At 39.1% G+C, this 21372-nt stretch overlaps 2 protein-coding genes across 7 annotated transcripts; one reads left to right on the forward strand and one right to left on the reverse strand.

The window, feature by feature from the left end:
• Nucleotides 1-1653: 1653 nt before the first annotated feature.
• RAD17 (RAD17 checkpoint clamp loader component) lies at nucleotides 1654-18728 on the reverse strand. 5 transcript variants are annotated; one of them, XM_014960518.1, is made up of 16 exons: nucleotides 18375-18619; nucleotides 16760-17038; nucleotides 15594-15677; nucleotides 14743-14899; nucleotides 14150-14286; nucleotides 12965-13017; nucleotides 12746-12871; nucleotides 12590-12659; nucleotides 11855-11966; nucleotides 9324-9518; nucleotides 8048-8133; nucleotides 7327-7473; nucleotides 6667-6813; nucleotides 5814-5934; nucleotides 5224-5281; nucleotides 1654-3102 (listed from the first exon to the last, which is right to left on the reverse strand). In XM_014960518.1, exons 1-16 carry the CDS (start codon nucleotides 18414-18416, stop codon nucleotides 2835-2837), a joined length of 2082 nt encoding a protein of 693 aa, XP_014816004.1. In that variant the 5' UTR covers nucleotides 18417-18619; the 3' UTR covers nucleotides 1654-2834. The 5 variants fall into 5 exon arrangements, with proteins under 5 accessions (XP_014816004.1, XP_014816009.1, XP_014816007.1 ...); XM_014960521.1 differs by having other exon boundaries at nucleotides 2927-3102; nucleotides 5224-5276; nucleotides 18375-18728; XM_014960520.1 differs by having other exon boundaries at nucleotides 2969-3102; nucleotides 5192-5276; nucleotides 18375-18728.
• Nucleotides 18729-18757: 29 nt separating this feature from the next.
• AK6 (adenylate kinase 6) lies at nucleotides 18758-21372 on the forward strand. Of its 2 annotated transcripts, none has more exons than XM_014960524.1 (5): nucleotides 18758-18785; nucleotides 19456-19548; nucleotides 19926-19984; nucleotides 20072-20217; nucleotides 20368-21372. In XM_014960524.1, exons 1-5 carry the CDS (start codon nucleotides 18758-18760, stop codon nucleotides 20555-20557), a joined length of 516 nt encoding a protein of 171 aa, XP_014816010.1. In that variant the 3' UTR covers nucleotides 20558-21372. The 2 variants fall into 2 exon arrangements, with proteins under 2 accessions (XP_014816010.1, XP_014816011.1); XM_014960525.1 differs by lacking the exon at nucleotides 18758-18785 and adding an exon at nucleotides 19101-19246.

Here is a 21372-nt window from a genome sequence, read left to right on the forward strand (position 1 = left end):
GTCTTTTTAGTCTTGAGAAGACTTAGGGGGGATCTAATCAATGTGTACAAATACTTAAAGGGAGGGTGTCAGGAGGACAGGGCTGGTCTTTTTTCAGTTGTGCCCAGTGGCAGGACAAGAGGAAATGGGCACAAACTTGAGTAGAAGTAGTTCCACCTCAACGTGAGGAGGAACTTCTCACTTTACTGTGAGGGTGGTAGAGCCCTGGAACAGGCTGCCCAGAGAGGTGGTGGAGTCTTCTTCTTTGGAAACATTCTAAACCCACCTGGACACGTTTCTGTGGAACCTGCTCTGGGTGGACCTGGTTTGGCAGGGGGATTGGACTAGATGATCTCCAGAGGTCCCTTCCAACCCCATGTGATTCTATGATTCTATGAGTGCAGCCACCCAGCCAATTCCTTATCCATCAAGTGGTCCATCCATCAAATCTGTATCTCTCCAATTTAGAGACAAGGAGGTCATGCAGGACAGTGTCCAATGGTTTGCACCAGTCCAGGTTTGTCACAGCTGCTCCGATTCTAGCAGCAGACTGTACCTAATTGTGTATTTGTGTGCTCCTTGACTGTCTCTTGCTGTTTGTGAAATGGGACACAAAAGAACTAACCTTACCAGCTGGGCAAAGGCTGGTTTAGGTGCAGGCAGGTGGATCTAGCACTGCACTTGCCCGGGCTGCCTGGCGTGTTGGTGATGCCTTGTCTGCACTGAACACCCCCAGAATTACAACTACGCTTAGAAGCTTCAGTGCATCAAATGGGTTCAAGCATAAGCCATTGGGATTTTCCAAAGTCTGTGACAGCTCTTGAAATTCTCTGGCTGCACCAAAGAAATACCTTTCCTTTTTGGGAGGCTTTTAAGTCACTCCTGTTTGAAGGACAGTTCACTTCTTTCCCCCACCATTGTAATTTGGGGAACATCACAGAGAGCACCAAAACAAATCCTCCACAGCCCAGAGACAGAAAGTGGGCTGTAGCACTCATGTTCTTGTGCTCTGCTTGCACCTATGCCAGCTCAACAGCTGTCAGCACTTCCCTTTGGTTCACCTGGAGATTGATTTTATCTTAATTTGGGATTGGCATTCAGAGGGTGCTCTCTAGCACTTCACTAACTTGGGCTCCCATCCTGTTCACACACTTTGCATTCCATGGTGATTCAGAAACAAGACCGTAAACCTTTGAGCACAAAAGATTATTCAAAACTGGTATGGGGGTTTTTTGGGTGTTTTCATGTGAAAGAGGTTTTACACAAATTACTATGAACACTTTAGTTGATAGTGATAAGTCTCTATTATTGCAATTTATAATTAACCAGGTGAGTACTGAATACTAACCTAGTAAGGGCAAGGCCAACAGTGATGCATAATTTATGTGAGACTCTGGTATTACTACTATTACGTGATACTACTGTACAGAAAGCTGAAAAGATGTAAAGAAGCAGCCTGGAGTTTTGCTTGCAAAATTAAAGTATTTCATGCCTCACTGTCATTTGCAGTGGAACCCCCCCTGGTCAGACAGCAGTTCAGTGATACACAACCACAGGAGGCCCAAGAGAAGTGAGCTACCACCTACACTCACCCCACCCAAAGCACCCTGCAGAGGGGGAAAGGTGTTAAGGGGCACCAACAGCCAAAAAAAAACCAACAAACAACATTTTGACTTTGCTGTAATGAGTATGGCTGTAACAGAATTTAATAATTCAGAGAGAAATCTCCCTCTTCAAAATTAAAGAACAGCTATAGCTGTAAAGATTACACCTGCCGCTTCAGAGAGGATAAAAGTGGACTTTTTAATAGCAGCATTAATTCCAAGGTTATGGTGGATAAACACACATTTGCTTCTACCAAACTCTGGAAGTAAGCAATACAGAAATGCAAACATACATTACACATTCAAAATTGGTTTTGTTTTTGTTTTTTCTTATTCCTGTGCCATCACTAACCACAGCAATGTATTAGATTGCTTTGTGTGGACATATCCCCATTACAGAGAAACACTGAAGTATTAAACAGTCTATTCAGACAACAGCACACTTCTCGTGTCTCCCTTGCCAAACACAGGATTATTCTTTCCCCAGCACAACTCCCAATTTAAGCAGAAAAACTGCACAATACACCATTAACTTCCTACAGAGTACAAAGGATGAGAAGGACTTATGCTTGATTGTTATATTTTCCCCTCCATAAATTATGAAAATATATTTCAAAAAGGAATCCAAAATAGTCTGTTGTACAACTTTGTATCTTCAACTTACAAACACATAAAAATCTGTGGGGGAGTACAAAACAGCATTAATACAGTAGGAGTTTTATTTACATCATCAGTATAGGATATCAAACTTTTTACATATACGCTTCAGTCTCTCCTTTCAGAAGGGCCAGGCTTCCAAACAGCAATTTTTCTTTGAAGGTATAAATTTTAATAAAACCTTCAAATGCTGACAACTCACCAAACATGTACTCAGGAAACACACTATACAATTGCAAAGTAAATTAAAAAGTGTAAAAAATAAAAATAACTTAAGAGCGACACTGCTTATCTACAGTCTCTTCCGAACTAATTTCAGTCATCATTTATTGCTCTCTTTTTATCAGTATAGATTATTTCATGGCTCAGGAGAGGCAGGGAATAGCTTCTACTTTAGTATTTGGCTCGGGTCTGACCCTGCAAAGTTAAGAGGAAGCTGCGGAGAGTTGCCTTGATGCTGACACAGGCTTGGCCTTCTAAAGCCCACCTAAGTAGCCCAAGCAGTACTTACGTGCAGACCATACTGCCTTTAGCAAAGGCCTTCATAGCGTATTAACCTATTTGGGCGAGTCACTTGTTGGCATTGTGTTGTACTCAGTCACTATCGTACTCCTCTATTTTTAATTCTTCTTCCTCCATGATTGCTTGAGCTGCGACGGGCTGAGGCTGGCTGCAGGGCAGTTCACTTCCACTGCCCTGGCTTGAGGAGAGAGGGAATCCGTTGGGTTCGTCCTCGTTGGTTCTGTTTGTCTCCATCTGCGCGGCCGTCTCCACAGTGGGCACGTCGGCACAGTCCCCCTCCGTGCCAATAAATACCTCTGGTATCCCAGGGTCTTTGTCAGTGAGCGTTTCGAGCTTTAACCTGTAAAATTGTCATTGCAGCAGTGAGTTACCACATAAAAACACCCCCATCTCCTGCGATACACCTTCTGTGCTGACATCACTACCTTCAGTAGTTATGTTTTTTACAGCTCTGTTGCACATCGTTCCAGGCACAGATACTCATGCCTAGGACTCACAGATGACACGGGGTTTCCTCCCAGGGAAGGGACTGCACTACACAGCCTCCAACCACAGCAACAGCAGAACCTGCCTGTGTTCTGTCGCTCCCCGGTACCCGCTGCTGCCCCAAGTTCCTTCCTTACAGTGTCCTCAAACCAGGACACTGAGGTTCCCTCACACACGTGAGCTGCTCACAATTAGCTAACTGAAAACTGCCCATTAGACCATTTCCAAGCAAAACCGAAACCCTATCGGACAGGAAACAATTTAACTTGGAACAAGCAAATTTAAAAGAAAAAAAAAAAAGAAAATCTTTTTATATTTTGAAATTTCTCTTACTATTTGGACTTCTCAATCTTTGTAGCATCTCTCTATCAGTATGTTACCTATGTTCCCTTCATTATTTTTACCACTTTACTTGGGAATAATAAAAATTTATACAGTTACTGGTCAAATACCATGCAGCCTCCTCAATGCCAGATTTCTTACTCCAGTACCATTTCCATTCCATTAATACACATAACAGAGAATAAATATTACCGTTTTAAAGACTGCTTAATAACACAAAATAAATTATTTTCAATTAGGATTCCTGAAGGAAGCAAGTGCTTAACGAAAATACCTACATTTGTCTATACTCCTTTCCAAAACAGTGAAGAAATATAAAACAATTACTCCGCCTTCAGGAGAAAGTCACCCCTCAGATAAAACTCCAAATGACACACACCCAAGTTACTACTGCAGATACAAATAAAGATATGCTGCGGACGTAATTTATGACATAGGAAGTCTACAATTAATTCGTGAAGTTATAAAGGTTTTGGCTTAGATGAGGGAGGTGGCAAAGAAATACACCCATTAGGGACACTTCCCTTTCTTCCTCACTAGCAGCCAAAATAGCTTTTAATACAACTGCTGGGGAACAGGGTGGTTCTTGGGAAATACAGCCTTTACCTTACAGGGCAGTATCATAACTCAGACAGCAACAGCACAGTGATAAATACAAGATGCTTTGAAGGATGCCCTGACAAACTCTCTTCTCCTGGCTAAGAGATGAAAGAGTGAGTGTCATTCCAGCTAACTCTGACCTCGATCTTTAATTAGAAACACACCATCACAATCAAAAATCTTTTTAAATTTCAGAGATATCAAAGTTACAGATGTGTAACCAAGGGTCTATGAAGATAAATGATGCTGATAATTCAGAAGACTCTCTGGAGTCACAACATAATGTCACACCACATCAGCCCATGAGCTCTACACAACCTCTAAGCTGAGCGCTGCGGTCTTACAGCGGAAGGGAGAAGTATTTATTCAGTATTTAACATCTAAGGCAGAGGGACTTCAACAACTATAATTTTATTTAAAAACCGCAATCTAAACAAAGATTTACTCTGAGCAGTCCAACAGCAGAAATTTCACAAAACAAAAATCAGTGCTGCTACCTAACGTCAGAGGAAGCACTCATCAAAATGCGTCATGGTTTCATAGAGATACAGCTGCTTCAAAGGATATAAGAATAATTCCTCACTATACCTTCCTTCTTACACCTCAACACACACATGAACACAGAATGTTCTACCACGCTTCCACATTAATATTTTATGTCATGACAAACAATAGGCAAAGTGCACTATACTTTATGCATTCATTCTGTTTTATTCTCACATAAATGCTTTTGACTGTAAAAAAACATATTTTATTCAGATCATGCACCAGAGAAACATAGATATGTCTAAGACAGAGCTAATATTTGATACAATGGAAAAGAAAGCTAAACAAAGATTAAAAGCAAGACTACATTAAAAATGTTGCTACTGATGTAATGATAAATAGATCTGAACTGGAAGAAGTTTTAACAGGCTAGGTATAAAATTATCATGTTGCAAATGAGGGAAAATATGAAAGGGTTCTTTTCCTCAATATATTAAGAACAAAGAAGATCTTACTTTCTTTAAGAAAAGACAGAAGTCAAGTTTACCTCCCAAAATGTCTTTTCAGCGGTAGCCTCCCAACATCTTGGATAAAAGAAATCTGAGCTGAGAGAAAAGAATCACCAGTATCATACTGGGTAGAGCATAATGCACTTGCAAATAAACACAGTGGAACATCAGTAATTCATTAGTTTAGTCAAGTATTCTTATATACATTTGCAGTATTTTAGATATCAAAACACTGCACACATATGTCTGTATTGATTTTTTCAACCTGTTTAACATATTATCATATTTACATATTGCCTACATATAAAAAAACATCCCTGACATTCATCAACTGTATTTATGATGTAGAGTTAGTATTCCATAGGCTACAAAATGAATTCATCCTCATGTCAAGGCCTTAGTTAAACCATGAAGCCTCATATTAGAAATAACTGTCATAGCATAAGTTTCCCAGCTGTCTAAACAGTAATTTTTGGATTATATACTATACAAAGTAAATTTATCCACATGAACTGTCTGCTATTGGATGCTTTACTTACAAAAAAATAAATTAATTACTTTTAATTACAAAAAAAAAAAAAAAAAAAAAGAAGGGATAGTCCAAGATGAAGAGTTACATCCATCTTACCTTGGTTTCTCATTGGATTTGCTAACATGGCAAGGTAAGGCAACAGCTCTGTCTGAAGACACTCCGGTGGTAAGCAGAAGCTTGAAAAGAGAGATTTTGCAGCAAGGCAATTTTCTTGATACTGTCAGAGTTGGGGGGAAAAGAAACACAAGTAAAAAAACTGATAGATCATTATTAAAGTAGATACTCTGTACCATAAAAGACAGACTTTCTTCTTGCATGATGGATGAATACATGTAAGCTACTGAAAAATCGACTAGAAAAAAATGATAAGCAGTTATAGTTAACATACACAGATTGTAAAAGTGGTGAATTCCTTCATTTTTGCCTTTTGCTGCGCATTAAAATTTCCAGAACATATTTATCCCTTGATTACAGAATTCCCTGCCCATCCAGGCCAGTTATTTTTTTGCCAAATACAGCAAGAGAAATATTAGTTCAAATGTAAAAAAATGATAAGCGCTTTGGTGTCTCATGAACAAGGTACTTCTGATAAACACATGAAACATAACAGTAATAATCTGTTAAACTTACACAACAGTCTAATGTGATTTAAACGGCACAAAAACTTAAACTTACTTTTACGAATACTTTATAGTATTTCAACACTTAACTGTGTCTCCATTAACTTAAAGGATTAAGATTCTCCCGGCAGTATGACAATTTGGACACAGGAATCGGACTTTGTCAGAGGCCTCCAATTTATTTTTCCATTAAAGTAATAACAGAAACGTAACTCTTCTTCTTCTTTAAAAGTAACTTATAGCATATTTGACAAGTTTAGCACTGTAAGCAAATCTTACTACTCAACTGTCATACCATTAAAAAAAAAAAAAAAAAATCAAGCATTTACCTTTTTATTAATAAAGAACCACTGGGGTTTATGTAAAGGCCGGAACCCCATCCCTCCTTGGTGGTGGGCAAAGGCTCTGGATGTGTTTGAATGTATGACCCCTCGGGTAGCCACAGAGGCACTGTATTTTTCCATCACAGACCGTGTCTAAGAGAGAAATCAGGCATTATGTGAACTCAAGGTCTCCGTACAGGGTGTCTCACTTGCACTAAAACACACTCTGCAATTGCAGTGATGTGACACACCCAGAATATGTTTACATTACTCTGAAACCTTCACTCAAAACAGCTGAATAAAAAGGCTAGCTCAATCATTTCAGGGAAAAGGCACACAGACTCCAACACATTTTTAGCATAGATATGTTCTACTTAAAAGTACTTTTTGTAGAATATTTTACAAATGCTGTAACTCGCTATAATAAAATACTGACATAAGTTGGACAAAAATTTAGACCTACATTATCTTCTATAGTTAATGTAATATAACATTCATTAACAATTCACTGTCACCTGTACTGTGTGAAGTGATATAGCTTAGTTCTTAAGTGAATTGTCAAAAAATTTGTTTCTACCATTCATAAACACTTCAAGACAAATTTAGAAACTCATCATCAGAGACTTAAAAAAAATAAATATATGCTTATAAGTAGATGACACTTACACTCCAATTACTACAAAGGACATCAGCGGCGCTTAAATATTCACTGGCTCTCACTACATCATCTATATCAGAAAAAAAGTCTACATAGTTCTGGTGAAGGTACAAGTTAAACATACTTCCGGACATATGTGACTTTTCCACAATATCCTATTAGGACAAGAAAAAAAAGTTCAAGTTTTACACAGTGTACAAGGAAAAGCATCCTATAGAAATTATGATACATTTAGACCATTAGGGAGCGGGCACACAGGACCTACGAAGTGATGCTTATTATAAATGAGAGGTTGGTTGGCTCCATGGAGGTTGGTGGAGATAAAGGGGCAGAAGCCATTGCTGTCTTCTCTTAAAGGGTGGCAATAGAAAGGGTGAACTCTGACTCCTCTTGGCAATGCATGGGGAAAGGATGAGAGCTTAACAACCACAGGCTGCAGCAAGGGAAAGTCCACCCTCCAGCACAATTCCAACAGTGAGGTGAGAGAATCTCTGTCTCTAGAAATACTCAAAACTCGACAGATCAAGAGCCCGGGAACCTGATTTGAAGGTAGCCTACAGATGTCCTTTCCAGATTAATTATTCTGTAACTTAGACAGACTGATTACACATATATTAAGATCAGTGACAAAACCACTGTGCTTTAGAATTTGCATAAATCACTTAAGAGTTTAGTTTGGTTTATTTTTTTTCTAACTGAACTAGAATTGAGTAGTTATTGCAGATGTACCTCAGGCTGAATGAGCAAGGTGTCTCGACGGTATTCTGATAAGTGAGCAGGCAGCTGAGGAATTTCTGATTCTGACACTGGTTCTCCTACAAAGGATTTTACAATCTTTAGTCTTTTAGTATCAGAAATGTTGTTTACATTTCTGCACATAATCAAAAAAAAAAAAGCCAGAAGAAAGGAGACACACATTTCAGATTAGAAATTACAAATAGAATAAAAACTATATAGGAGCAAGGACAGAAATGTGCAACTGCACAAACAGTAGTGTTCAAATCTATCGAGCAGTGTTTTTAGCCACTGTCAATTCTATCAGCAACTAGATAACACCATTTTCAGTTCCCAGAAAGCTCTTGATGCAGGCATAAGTACTTAATTATTTAGTCAACAGCACATGATTAGTTACATCACACTTCATATAAACAATGTCATTTAATTATTTTCATATTCCCTCATCTCACTATTTCTCCTCAGTTGATTTTGAAACTGACATTGTGAATTACTCCTGAAATGCAGACAGCCAATGGCATTATGGATCCTGATTTAGCTGACTGCAGATAGTACTATTTTAGCAAGTTGCAAATGCTTATGAATGATAGTTTTCAGATGCTAAAAAAACAGTACTATAACCACACGCAGGGAGCAGATTTTGCAGAACCTGAGTGTATAGAAAGTAGAACTTTCAGTACTAAGGTGGAAAGTATTTGGGAGAGGTTGAAAGGGAAACAGGTTATGACAGAGAAGTGGAAGAGGTTTTCAGGTCAGAAAGGAGAGAGCACACACGTCCATTAAAGGGAAACAAAGAGTTGAGATAAACAGTAGAAAGGAAAAGACATCAGGAAAAGTCAAACTCATATGCACAAATAAAGGAGGCAGTACCTATGAGGCTGCAGGGCTGTTCTGTATCCTTTGGAAATACAGACAAGTACAAAACATAACCATACAACAGTGTATAATTATGCACAAAACCAAAATCTGCTTTTGCACAATACAAGAAGTGGTGGCTATTATCTAGCCTTGGGTGCATGACCTAATGCAACTAAAGTTATATCATCTAATTACATACATGTAGTACACATTAATGAAACGTTTATTTATCTGATGGATACCAAAAGCTGCAGTCTCAGTTACCACAAACTTTTATTACTGTTTTTATACTGTTACTAATGACCAAATGTGTGAATTAGAGCTTACCCTAAGCCTTAATTTAACAAATCTAGCTACTAGCAGCTGACATGCTTTGCCCATTGGAAGGAAAAGTCAGTCAAAGCTTTCTTACTTTTGCAGTAAATTATTTTCCCCAGGGCATGGAAAAGGAAGATGGAAGCATCTTTGCCACCAATAGCTTGTATCTCCTGATCTTCTGAAGTATCAGATTTACTTTTCTTTCTCGCTTTAGATACTGCTGCTGCTTCAGATTTTAGCGTGGAGCTCCTTTTCTTCCTTGACCAAAACTCCTTCTCCAACGAGCAGTCTACCAATAAAAGCAAAAATACGATCAGGAATGATTGTACATGAATCCAAAAAAGTTTTCTATCGTATTGTTACTGCTTATGTTCTAAACAAACAAATAAAAAAAACACCAAACAGAAAAGGTTATATAAAAGGGGCATGAAGAGAAAACTCATCTATTAGGAAGACAACCCAATCACCTAAACTAGCCTGTTTCATTCCATTACTGTCTCTTAAGCCACAGCTAAGGCACTGAGTACTTTTTTGAATAACAAATACGTCTTTAAAAAAAGCAAGTATTCTTGCTTATTCATTCTAGTTCTGATGCATCCACAACTTTCCTTTCTTAAAAAATTCTTCTTTATAAAGTACAACTGCCACCATATGTAAATTAAATTTCAGTTACATTCTGTTCACTTATCAATTTATCTTCCACTTGCATTATCTGCATAATACCCTCACTAAAATAAAAGGAAGCAAAGGAAAGCTTTCCTTTAGCTGATTCTTCCAACAGGCTACTATTTCTACAATGTTTTGAGATGCAAGGAATAAAACCTTTCTTCTACACATACTTAAAAGTAAAAAATTTTCACCCACGATTTGATTTAGTGGCAGATTAATGTTCCTTATCAAACTAGAAGATAAATATGTAAAAGATAAGTCCTTTCTCTTCTCCAAAGATTACCATGGATCCATTTTACCAATTAATACTACAAAACTGAATGTATTGCTTGTGTTGACACACGTACACAAGTGAAAAAAGACATTATATATGAACTAATAATGCATTCTCAGGAGATCAACAGGAGGTGAGGACTCTCCAAAATTTACAACACCCCACTGGCTGCCAATCATTTACTTCAGTGAAATACCTGAACAACTGAAAAATTTCTATTCAACATGAAAGCAGCTCTTCTCAATCTTTTAGAGAAAATGCAGCAAGAGACTGTTCTGTGTGGTATGACAAGTACACAATCCTGAGATGTCATACAGAAGCTGTCAAGCCATATGCCTTTGTTTTCTCCCAAGTTCTTTTTGTAACTCCCACATTTTTACATTTCTGAGATAATTTATTAAAAGTTACATAAACTGGTCATTTTAAGACTATTTAGATTTTCACAGTATGTAGAAGATACTTAATATCCAGCAGTGAGCTAATGCAAACTTTTCTCAGGTAACCCCAACCTACTATTTATTAGCTCAGCGGTGTTATCACCAAAATGGTTTTACTGAGAAAAATTTTATACTTTTCCGATTAACACAGAACAATACAAACTTATTATACTAGAAAACATCAGAAGAATTTAGATTCCACGTTTGCACGTTAAACCTAGAAACGTGACACTCTCCCTCAGGTAATTAAACAAACACAGCCAAGTTATTTTCAATATACTGTAAAATTCAAACTACAACACTCCCTCTTACAATAGGGACTTGAAACAACATTTAATCCTGTGTTCTGTGAGCACATTTTTCATTTGCAAGATGGATAGGAGAGAAAAATGAATAAAAGCAACAAGATCATTGCTAGATTTATGACATACAGCAGAAAACAACTGTTGAATTCACTTCCTTACTTCTGGGATGAGTATAAAAGCTGGCACCATCTAACGGTTCTTTACATCACTACACATGCCAGAGTACTGCTTTTAAAAAAATCACAGCTTATGTAACTTGCATAAATTGGTTTCTTAACAATTACTGGCTTCCAATGCTTATACAAGACATGACAGTAAGTTTCCTGTTTCCTTTTGATGTTTGGAACATTCAATATCATCCCAAACTAAGTCTGATTTGAGCATTGTCCAACCAAGTACTTCGAAGATGACTAAAACACTGAAATTGGAAGTTATTCTATAATACACTCAATAACTTCACAGTAGGTCATGCTACCTCACAATTTTTCAATTTACCAATGTCCACAGAAACTCCAAAGCAAAATCAGTCATTACAGAAGTCCTGGACACAAAGTCAGTGGGCTAGTTCAGAAATGGTTTAAAAGTAGAGATAAGGACATGTAGAAGTATAAAGAACCAAGCAATGAAAATACCCCTCTCAATTTAAAGGTTGCATCACAAAAGCTTTTATCAGTAAACAAACACCAATAGCAAAAATATCAAGAAAAGAGGGCATTTCATTAGTTACATCAACACATACATAGCAGATGTTACTCAGTTTTAAGACTACTTATCTTCAGCTTTACAAAAGAAAAAAAAAACAACCAGACTTTGTGCCTTTTATTCCTGCTCCAGAGCAGCACGTGAAAGTTTTGCGCAGCTCACCCAGCTAGTGAACAGCATACCTTTACAGCAGAAATGGTCAAAACATCATTCACTTAACAAAATCATAGGTATTTACCTTTCATAGAATAAAACTGAAGACTGTTTATTGCACTTCTTATATCCCCTGAGCAACCTTTGCAAAGCAACTCCAGAGCAGTTCTATCAAGAGCACAATTCTTTTCTCTGTTCTACAAGGAAAAGTAACATTCAAAGCAGTAAGAAAAAGTAGGAAATGAAGTATTTGAATATTATGCTGAGTGTGGGGACCCACCTCTGAATACACATTGCAAACAGACTACATGAGCCCCCACCACATGCTCAAACCATATAAAATTGCCAACTTTAAAACATTGTGTTTGCCACATTTTATACTGCAATATTAAAGACAATAATGCACATAATTTTTTGCTAGGTGTCACTTGGTATTAGACATATTTGTAATCGAAACAGTTCAGGCATAATACAGGATTTAGGTTCGTGATCTCTTCTGGCCTTGATGGTACAAAGAGAATTACTTCTACACCTACTATTTGTTTCATATATATACTTTCTGTAATAGGCAGAAGAATTTTCAGAACTAACTCTGAAGACTTAAAACAAGGATCAAGTGGAACTAATGTTAAAAACAAGACATCTTTCCAGTTTACTCCTTGTTTTCTGTTGGGGGGGGATTGGTGGTGATTTTTGTGGTGGTCTGCTATCAAAGATCAAACAAATACAGTAACAAAAAAACCCACATAATTTCAGAAATAAAAGTCTGAAATCTTTTGGTCCTAGCACTGCACAGAAGTTATCAGTTTTGACAACTTACCATACTAGCTTCTGTTGCAGCTATTCGATTAAGAACTTTCATCATATTTGTGGGTGCAATAGGCTTGAAACTGTTGAATTTCATTTAAAAAAAAATTCATTAGTTTCTGATTTCTCATTTATTTCAGTCAAGTTTTAATGAGATTGAAGATCTTACCTAATACAGGATATACACAACTCCTCTACAATTTCCGTTGGGAATAGTAACCTCAGGTTGCTGTCTCCACTGAAGTTATCTGAGATTATAAATATAAGGGGACATCTACTTGTACGAACAAATCTCCTAAATTGAGAAATAAGCAAGTATAACAAGAATCAAACTCCAATATACTGCAAGTGGCTAAAGCTTAACATGAAAAACTTACTTGCAACTGACCTGAGAATTTCATGTAGACTGCTAGGATCTCGATAGAATTGGTTGGGAATGTCCTATTCAAAACAAATGAACTGCTGTCATTACATTTGGGTGTAAATACTCTCTCCCACAGACTGACTGTTATGGCACACTAGGCTGCTACACATTTTCTCTTCCTAGTAAGCCTGCTTTCAGCTAAATTTCAATGCGGCTAACAGTGAAGATAACCGGGGGGGAGGGAACAAAGGGGGGAAAAAAAAAAGATCATTTTTTTCCATAATAAAAGAAAAAAGTACTATCTAAAAAATAAGCATTTTCTTTCTGTCCTTGTTTCCTAAGAAACAGCCTTGGGTGATTACATTGCCTACTAGAGTTTTACCCGGAGGATAAACACTCAAGGCAGTAGCTCCACTGAGGAAGAGGGCAGGATATGCTACTTGAGAGATGAGAGAACCGACACAAGGAAGTGACTTCATGAAAAGAAGTCACAGAAAACCATGCTTCCTAAATGCTAAAAGTACATCACATTACTCAGCTAGAATTTTTTTATCTCATCTATTCTTTTTCTTGAAAGCTTACGGGCAAGTTGACTCTCATAACTTATAAAACTCCTCGGTCAGAGAACATGACAAGTTCAGGAATAAGATACTACTGAAATACACTCCTGAAAAAGTAAAAATAAAGTCTGCTCCTGTACCTCCCACTGTAGCTTACACACCCTCAGAGTTCACATCTCTTCCCTAAATAGCACCACCTGCATAAGACCAGGGAATGCAAAATTTCAAATACTTTCTGATTGTATTAATTTTCACGTATCTTCTATACTCTCCTGCATCCTTAAATAGCAAGAATAGTGGTGAGTTTTCCCCTCTTCCCATTTATACACTACATATTTCTAGAAAGTTAATCATACAGAAACATGAGTATGACTTTTCAGTATTGTTTTGATCTACTTTTTGATACTCCATTACTTATTTCTGTACACAAACTAGTCTCCAATTTCTGCCTATTAGCTGATATAGTTTAACCACAGGTAGAACTTTGTTCTAGCCTGCTGTAGAGACTCAAGAACTAATAAAGAACTCATTTGCAGTAAAGCAGACTAACTTTTAGCAACTCCAATCCACCATCTGAATCTAGTTAGCATGTCAATATTATAATAAAAAGTATTCTTTTCAAAACAAGATTTCACAAGTTTTCACTTACTTCAATAAGAATAAGCTTTTTATCATTTTCTGAGGACTCCCCAAGCATCTGAAGTTTGTTATACTTATTTGCTCTTAATAGAAAATCTTGAAAGAGAGCTGCTTGGGCCTGACTCGGAAACGTATGAAAATTTGAGTCTGAAAAAGAAAACTAATTAAAAATACGTATTCTATACATTATACCATGTAGAATAGAAATACCCACAAAAGCTAATACCCACCCATCTTATTTTCTGACAATAGCCAGTGAACATCAGCAGCCAAGCCCTTTGTCAAACATATGACAAATAGAAGAGAATTTTTAAGGTGTAACATTCAATTGAGGTCCCAGACAAAGACAGACCTATTTTTATTTAATTGGCTGAAACGATATCCAGGCTATTACATAGCTCTCTATCCTGATTTAAATTGCAAATTATTTTGGAATAAACATTGGGGAAAAAAAAAAAGTTCCTTTTCAGATAAATGTAAATGTTAAGATTCTTATTCAGCACTAAGGATTTGACTTCCTTATGTGACAGACATAAAAAAATTAAAAAATACAGAATGCAAAAATCTTACAAAAGTAACTGGAAAGAAAAAAAAAATACCTACCATGGCCAAACATATTTTTTAAGTCTTCTTTTGTAAAGTCTAAAGATACTGGATTGATCCATTCTTGCACCTGAATGCCAAGATCTTTTGCTAATATTTCTATAGTTGCAGTCTTCCCACAACCAGGAGGACCAGTCAGCAGTAAAACAGAGCTACCCTGTCACAGGGAAGGGAAAAACACAAAACAAAACAAAAGCCACACATGATAAATAAAGACTGAAAGGTGGCTGAAGATTAATATTGGCTGAATTTCTTCTATAGTTTCTCTGGTAATGATTCTCTTTCCCCAGTAAAAACTGACTTAAATATTTCGTGTTATTGATTTACCTGTTGAGTATTCACATAGAAAGAACTCTGGATGCCTTGCTCTCAGTTTTTAACACATCTGTTCACTTAATGCACACCACGTACACTAGCAACATAAAACATAATGAACTGGGGATATATACATACTGAACACTAATACATACTGAACTGAAACTGGGTAACTTCTTATCAATCCAATTAAAAACATCGTATTACATCAAGTCATTGCAACCAGAAATTTGCCAAGGTATTTAATCTGTGGGATACAGAGTGCAGCCACAAGCACACACCAAAGAGGTATGAACTGACTGGATACTAGAAAATAGTATTTCTGATCAAAAATCAGAGACTCCACCTCTTAGCAGCAGAAGCCCTAATCAAATGTACAAGCTCTTAATCTATGTTCTTAACAGATTTTTTTAATAGCGTAACAGATACATAATCACTACCAGTAAGTTAAGGTTTTCCTCTGAAATTAAAATAAAATTGAATCCAGCTCATTTGTATGGTTTTGTATCTCTCGCTGCTAATTTTAGCAAGATTACCTGCTTTGGCTGCCTCTGAAATATGTGCAGTTTTAACCAGGTTTCAACTTCTTCAATCTTCTTCTTTTGCACAGCTAGGTCATTCTAAAACAAGATTAAAATATATCAAATTCATATGTACACCTCTTGTTTTCTAGGAGTGTAACGGTAAGATTGCACACCAGAATATATGCCAACTGAAATACTACCAGACGTATACCAGTATATTCCAGTTACATATATTTATGCTATGTAGAAGCGCAACAGTTAAGGATAATCTTTTCAGCCTGTTTCCTCAAACAACCAGTTTTCCATTGCTTGCAGTTGGAAAATAATGAATTATTTATTAGTCCTGAAGTAACAACATTACAATTTTGCCTGTTTGTGTCAGTACACTTTACAGCTATTGCTGGAGCTGGTACTTTTTAGGCTTTACTGATCAATACTACATAGATTTTTGGAGCTTTTGCAAATCTCACACAGCTCACTCTTCTCCTAACCTTGCAACCCAGTTCTTCTCCACAGGTGAGCTATTACACATTTAAATATGAAATACAAGTACTACACTAACTTACTTAAAACAACCAGCACTCAAATCTGCTTTAATCAATTCCACAAGCAGAACCAGTGACGACAGGTTTATTACAGATTTGAGCCCTTTCTCCTTGAAGCCCTAAGGTACCACAGTACCCTCCCACTCACAAAGTCACGCCTGGGATGCATCGAATAAGCAAGTGATAGTGCAAAATGCACGTAGTCCTCAGTGCTCTGAACACACTAACAGACCAGCTGACTGCTGTCCAGTTACACGTGAGATAATGTCTGTCCCTTTTCCCCATAACTAGTGCACTAACTCAGTCCCCTCCCCTTTCTTCAGCTGTGGATTCTTCCTAGTGCTTGGAGTTGTTAGATCTGGCTGAAATTCAATAACCAGTTTCAGTAACGGGGGTGGATGGACAGGGAAAATCTTATTAGTAGCTTTATCTCCTCAGGAAGCCTGAGGGAAAAAATTGCATCTCACACAGATAAATAGCTCATTAAAATCTTACCTACAGGCAGGAAATAAATCAAATTAATATTTCACTGCCATCATAAAATAGGATATACTGAGAATGAATATGAACAGAAGCACAACATGTCACACTTTAACGTTACTATTGCATTAATATTTAGAACAATTCTCACACCTGAGTTTCAGGTTTGTATCTGTCTACCCATGGCTCATCTTGAGATTGGCCCCATTTTTGTCTGGACTTGTTAGAAGGCAGATCCACTGAAGACGACTTTGCTCTTTTTCTGGGCAGAACTTTGGATTTGCCACTTTCTGGTACAGAAGGCAGGTCTTTCTTCTGCTGCTGCCGTTTTCTTCCAGCGTTACCTTCTAGTGGCTTCACAGGAACAGCACTGGAAGAAATATTTGCGTTTCCAAAGAAGTCATCAAACGAACGGGCCAACCAATCTGTTACCTGGGAAAATACAAACATTCCACTATTAATGCAGCACTCTCCTCCACTTAATTGGATGCAGTTGTCTCTGGAAAATTCAAGATTTTCATCAAGTGTATACAAAAATATCTAGTAGATGTAAAGAACTTCATTTAACATCAAAAGGCATACTACTAGTTAGCAGCAACCATGGGTACTTACGCTTTTTGAACGTGTCAACTACACGCTTCTTCAGTATTTGTAAAAAGCTATACCTCACATATTGTGATACAGTACTTTGCAGCAAACTGGTAAATCGGAACAAGCAGAAAATTCTACAAACACACATTCAAACTAAAGAAGTAAAACAGAGATAAGAATGAAAAAACAGTATAAGCTTATTCCTTTAATTTTTATGTTAAGGTCACATTCATGTTGTTTCTATAGAGTTTTCAGTATGTGGCACTTTTTTTTTTTTTTTTACATCTACAATGCAGCCATTTGTGTTTAAATGGTAGAAATAGGTGACAGAGAAAAAATGCTTAGGGAGCACAATAAAATCAAGCACTACTTGTTTGCTGTGTGAGGAAGCTTGGACTGATCTATAATCAGACTGCCCAATGTACCAGAAGTCTGTCTGGCCATGACAAGGAACGAAACTGCTAATAGTTTCAATATTTAATTTGGGATTTGAGAAATACCCTGCTAGGACTGGTGTACAAACTTCTTCCCCAGAGCAACTTTTCAGCCTACCTATGGTCCCAAAATAATATCCCATGGGTCACATGCTCTCCACTGCTAACAATCCCACGATAAACTTTCAGCATAGGGACTGTAACAGGCTACATGCCAAAAAACCACACTTCTGCGAAAATGGGAGTTAGAAAACAGACACGTCATCTCCAGAAAGGCCTACAAATACTCTATATACCTTAATAAATTAATGCAACAGACCATTACCAGACGAGATTATGTGAGAGTAGAAGGCAGCAGCAGCTGGGAAACAGGATCCATCTCTGCGTGGTTGGCTTTTAACGTTATTCTGACAAAAACTATTTTTAGTTGAATTTGCATATCTACCAGCGGGCCCGATACCACCGGGTGAGGGGGTTCCCTTTTTATACACTGCACCACTAAGTAAGAAAATAAGCATCTTACACGGCGGGTGGGTGGGGAGGGGAATAAAAAACCAACAGAAGAAGGGCTGCCAACAGAGAGACCGAGGAGTAATTATTGAGTGTAAACACGCTGCTAATTCCTATTAGCATTCCTATTAGCAATTGCTATTGCGGGACTATTCCCGCAAGCTGCAAAAAGCTTTCTGAGGAGGGGCGGTGGGCGCCTGGGCATCCCTCAGCCCCTGTCCCCCGCGGCCTACCTCCGCCGGCGCCGCCTGCCTTCCCGAGGAGCTTCCAGACATCCTCAGCCCGGGCGGTGACCCATCCGCCGTGCGGCCCCCGGGTCCTGAGGGGGGAGAGCCCCGCTCACGGGGGCGGCCGGAGCCGAGAGAGCCGCCAGGAGGGCCGAGGGTGCGGCGGGACCCGCTGAACCGGGGCCGAGCCCCCTCACACCGAACCGCCGACCTCCCCAGGGGTCCTTCTCCTCCAGCGGCTCTTAGCTGTCCGGGGCGCGCCTGCCCGCCTGCCCGCCTGCCCGCCCGCTCTCTAGGGAAAGGTGGGTGACGCCATCGGTCTGCGCCGTCACTGTGAGAGGCCCCCGCGCACGTGTCTCCTAGGCGACCAGCGACCGCCGCCGGGCAGCATGAAGCGGCCCAACCTTCTCCTCACCGGTGCGGGGCGGCGGGGCCGGGCTCCGAGGCTGCTCCGGGCCGGAGGGTACCGGTGGTTCCCGGTGGTTCCCGGGCCGCTTGGCCCCGGCGGGGCTCCTGGGGTGCGGGCGGGGCCTGGGCCGGGGCCTGTGCTGGGGCGGCGGAGGGAGGCCCTAGCTCTCCTCACAGTCCGGGGGGGGGGGTTTGGGGGGGGGGTCAGGGTACCGGTGGTTCCCGGTGGTTCCCGGGCCGCTTGGCCCCGGCGGGGCTCCTGGGGTGCGGGCGGGGCCTGGGCCGGGGCCTGTGCTGGGGCGGCGGAGGGAGGCCCTAGCTCTCCTCACAGTCCGGGGGGGGGGTTTGGGGTGCGAGTCCCCGTGTAGCTCTGTATGAAAACCTGGGCCTTCTCCGCGTCAGTTTGGGCCTTTAAACGAGGCAGGTTTTACTTTGGCGCTGTCCTGGTTAGAATAACACAGTTGAACAAAGTGAGTTTTCTTCGTGGGTTTTGTTTTTAATCTCTAGGCGCTGTTCCTATTTGGTTTTTTTCTTGTCATACAGCTTTTTGCCCTGTTTTTCTTGTGCGAACTTACCATCCTTGGCTGGCAAAAGTTTCCTTTTTGGCTCCTTAGAAAGTTATTTGAAGATGTCTTAACGTGCTCCCCTCTAACCGTTCTACATGGGGTTTTTTCCTCAGGCACGCCGGGTGTGGGGAAAACCACGCTCGGAAAAGAACTGGCCTCAAGAACTGGGATGACCTACATTAATGTGGGTGACATGGCAAAAGAAGGTAGGCCATAGGAACAGCCCATCAAAGTACTTTAGAAATTTTTGCGTTGTGTAAAAACATGCTTCTAGCACAGGTATGCCTTATGAAGTGAAAAGGCAGGGGATTTGCTTTAACAGAAATACTTCTGGAGGCAGGAATTTAAAAAATCATTTATGTAATATGTATATATTGTAGTATAATTTGAATTGAGTGATTAAGTATACTGTAGTATACTTTGTATTAAGTAATAAATAGACTTTATATGGATTTGTAAGCAAAGTCTTCCTTGCTCTCAACACTGCCTTTTGGTTGCATCCTCCTGAAATAAACTTAACGATATAAATAATTCTAATAACTGCTGTTACTTCATGAGCTTCCACAAATTCTTTTTGCTGCAGGAGAACTGTATGAAGGTTTTGATGAGGAATATGACTGTCCGATTTTGGATGAGGACAGGGTAAGTCCCACATCAAAACCTACCATTTTTTGTATTTTGACTTTCTGTAATTTCAGATAAATTCACCTGGTTTTGTTTCTTTTGTAGGTGGTTGATGAACTAGAAGATAAAATGAGTGAGGGTGGAGTTATTATTGATTATCACGGCTGCGATTTTTTCCCTGAGCGGTGGTTTAATATAGTGTTTGTACTTCGTACAGAAAATTCATTTCTGTATGACAGACTTGAAAGCAGGTATGTCACTGGAGTTAATAAGGAGTGAAGTACTGTTGTGAGGCTTCATCAGAGATTTTTCTAGGGTATAAATTACTGTAGATTCTTTATAGACTCATTTCTAGTTCTCTGCATATCTGAGACTCTCCTGGTGCTGCTCTTGTTTTCTAGGGGCTACAAAGGGAAAAAGCTGGAAGACAACATTCAGTGTGAAATTTTTCAGACGCTTTACGAGGAAGCAATGTCGTCATATAGAGAGGAAATTGTACACCAGCTACCCAGCAACACTCCAGAAGACCTGGAGAGAAATTTGGATCAGATTATGCAATGGATTGAGCAATGGATGAAGGACAACAACTGACACTGGGTGAAAAAGTAACTCTGCTGGATCGCTTCGTGGGAGGCTTTAATAAACGACATACATTGTTCTTGCACGATAAATTGAAATCAATTTAACTAACTTGATAGGGTTGGGGAGTAGAAGGTGGTTCAGAATGGCCAGGCTGTAAAGCTTTAGAACAGCTTCTGAAGCACTCTGGGACAAAGACACGCAGGAGAACTGACACAGTGGAAAATCATCAGCGAATGAAAGGATGAAAATGACACAGCTGACCTTTGCAGCAGGAACTCGGTTCAGTAATTAAGAATTTTTTGGAGCTTACAATTACAACCAAACCTTGCCGCCACAGGAAAAGTGTGCAATCCTGGTAACTGGTGGCAGTTGAGGCACTTTTGATTTCTAAAGGCTAAAACAGTGTCCTGAAAAGGAGTTCATCTCTTCCTGAATTTTTAGACTAAAACTGGCTGTACTCCCCTGTATTCCTGAATATGTGGGGGGAGTGTAGAGTGAGGGGAGTGTGGTATAGTTTAAGGAGGGTGCTTTATTTTGAAACGAAGAGAATTGACGTGATAAGAGGTATTTTAGAATTATTATACTGAATTTTTGGAATTATGATGTCAAGAAACATTGACTCTATTTACACTGGTGTAGAATATTAAGCAATAAGCTTTTTTCCTCCTTTTTTTCTCTTAATACTCTCCTTCACCCATCCAATCGTGGAACACATTTGTATATTTGTCACTCTAAGAGTACCAAGGAAATACATCATTTGTCAGGATTCCGTAGAAAGCGCTTGCTTAATAAACTTTTTACATACACGGGTTTGAATAGTAAAA

Source organism: Calidris pugnax, unplaced genomic scaffold (genome assembly GCF_001431845.1).
Source record: "Calidris pugnax isolate Ruff unplaced genomic scaffold, ASM143184v1 scaffold326, whole genome shotgun sequence".
Classification (NCBI taxonomy): Eukaryota; Metazoa; Chordata; class Aves; order Charadriiformes; family Scolopacidae; genus Calidris; species Calidris pugnax.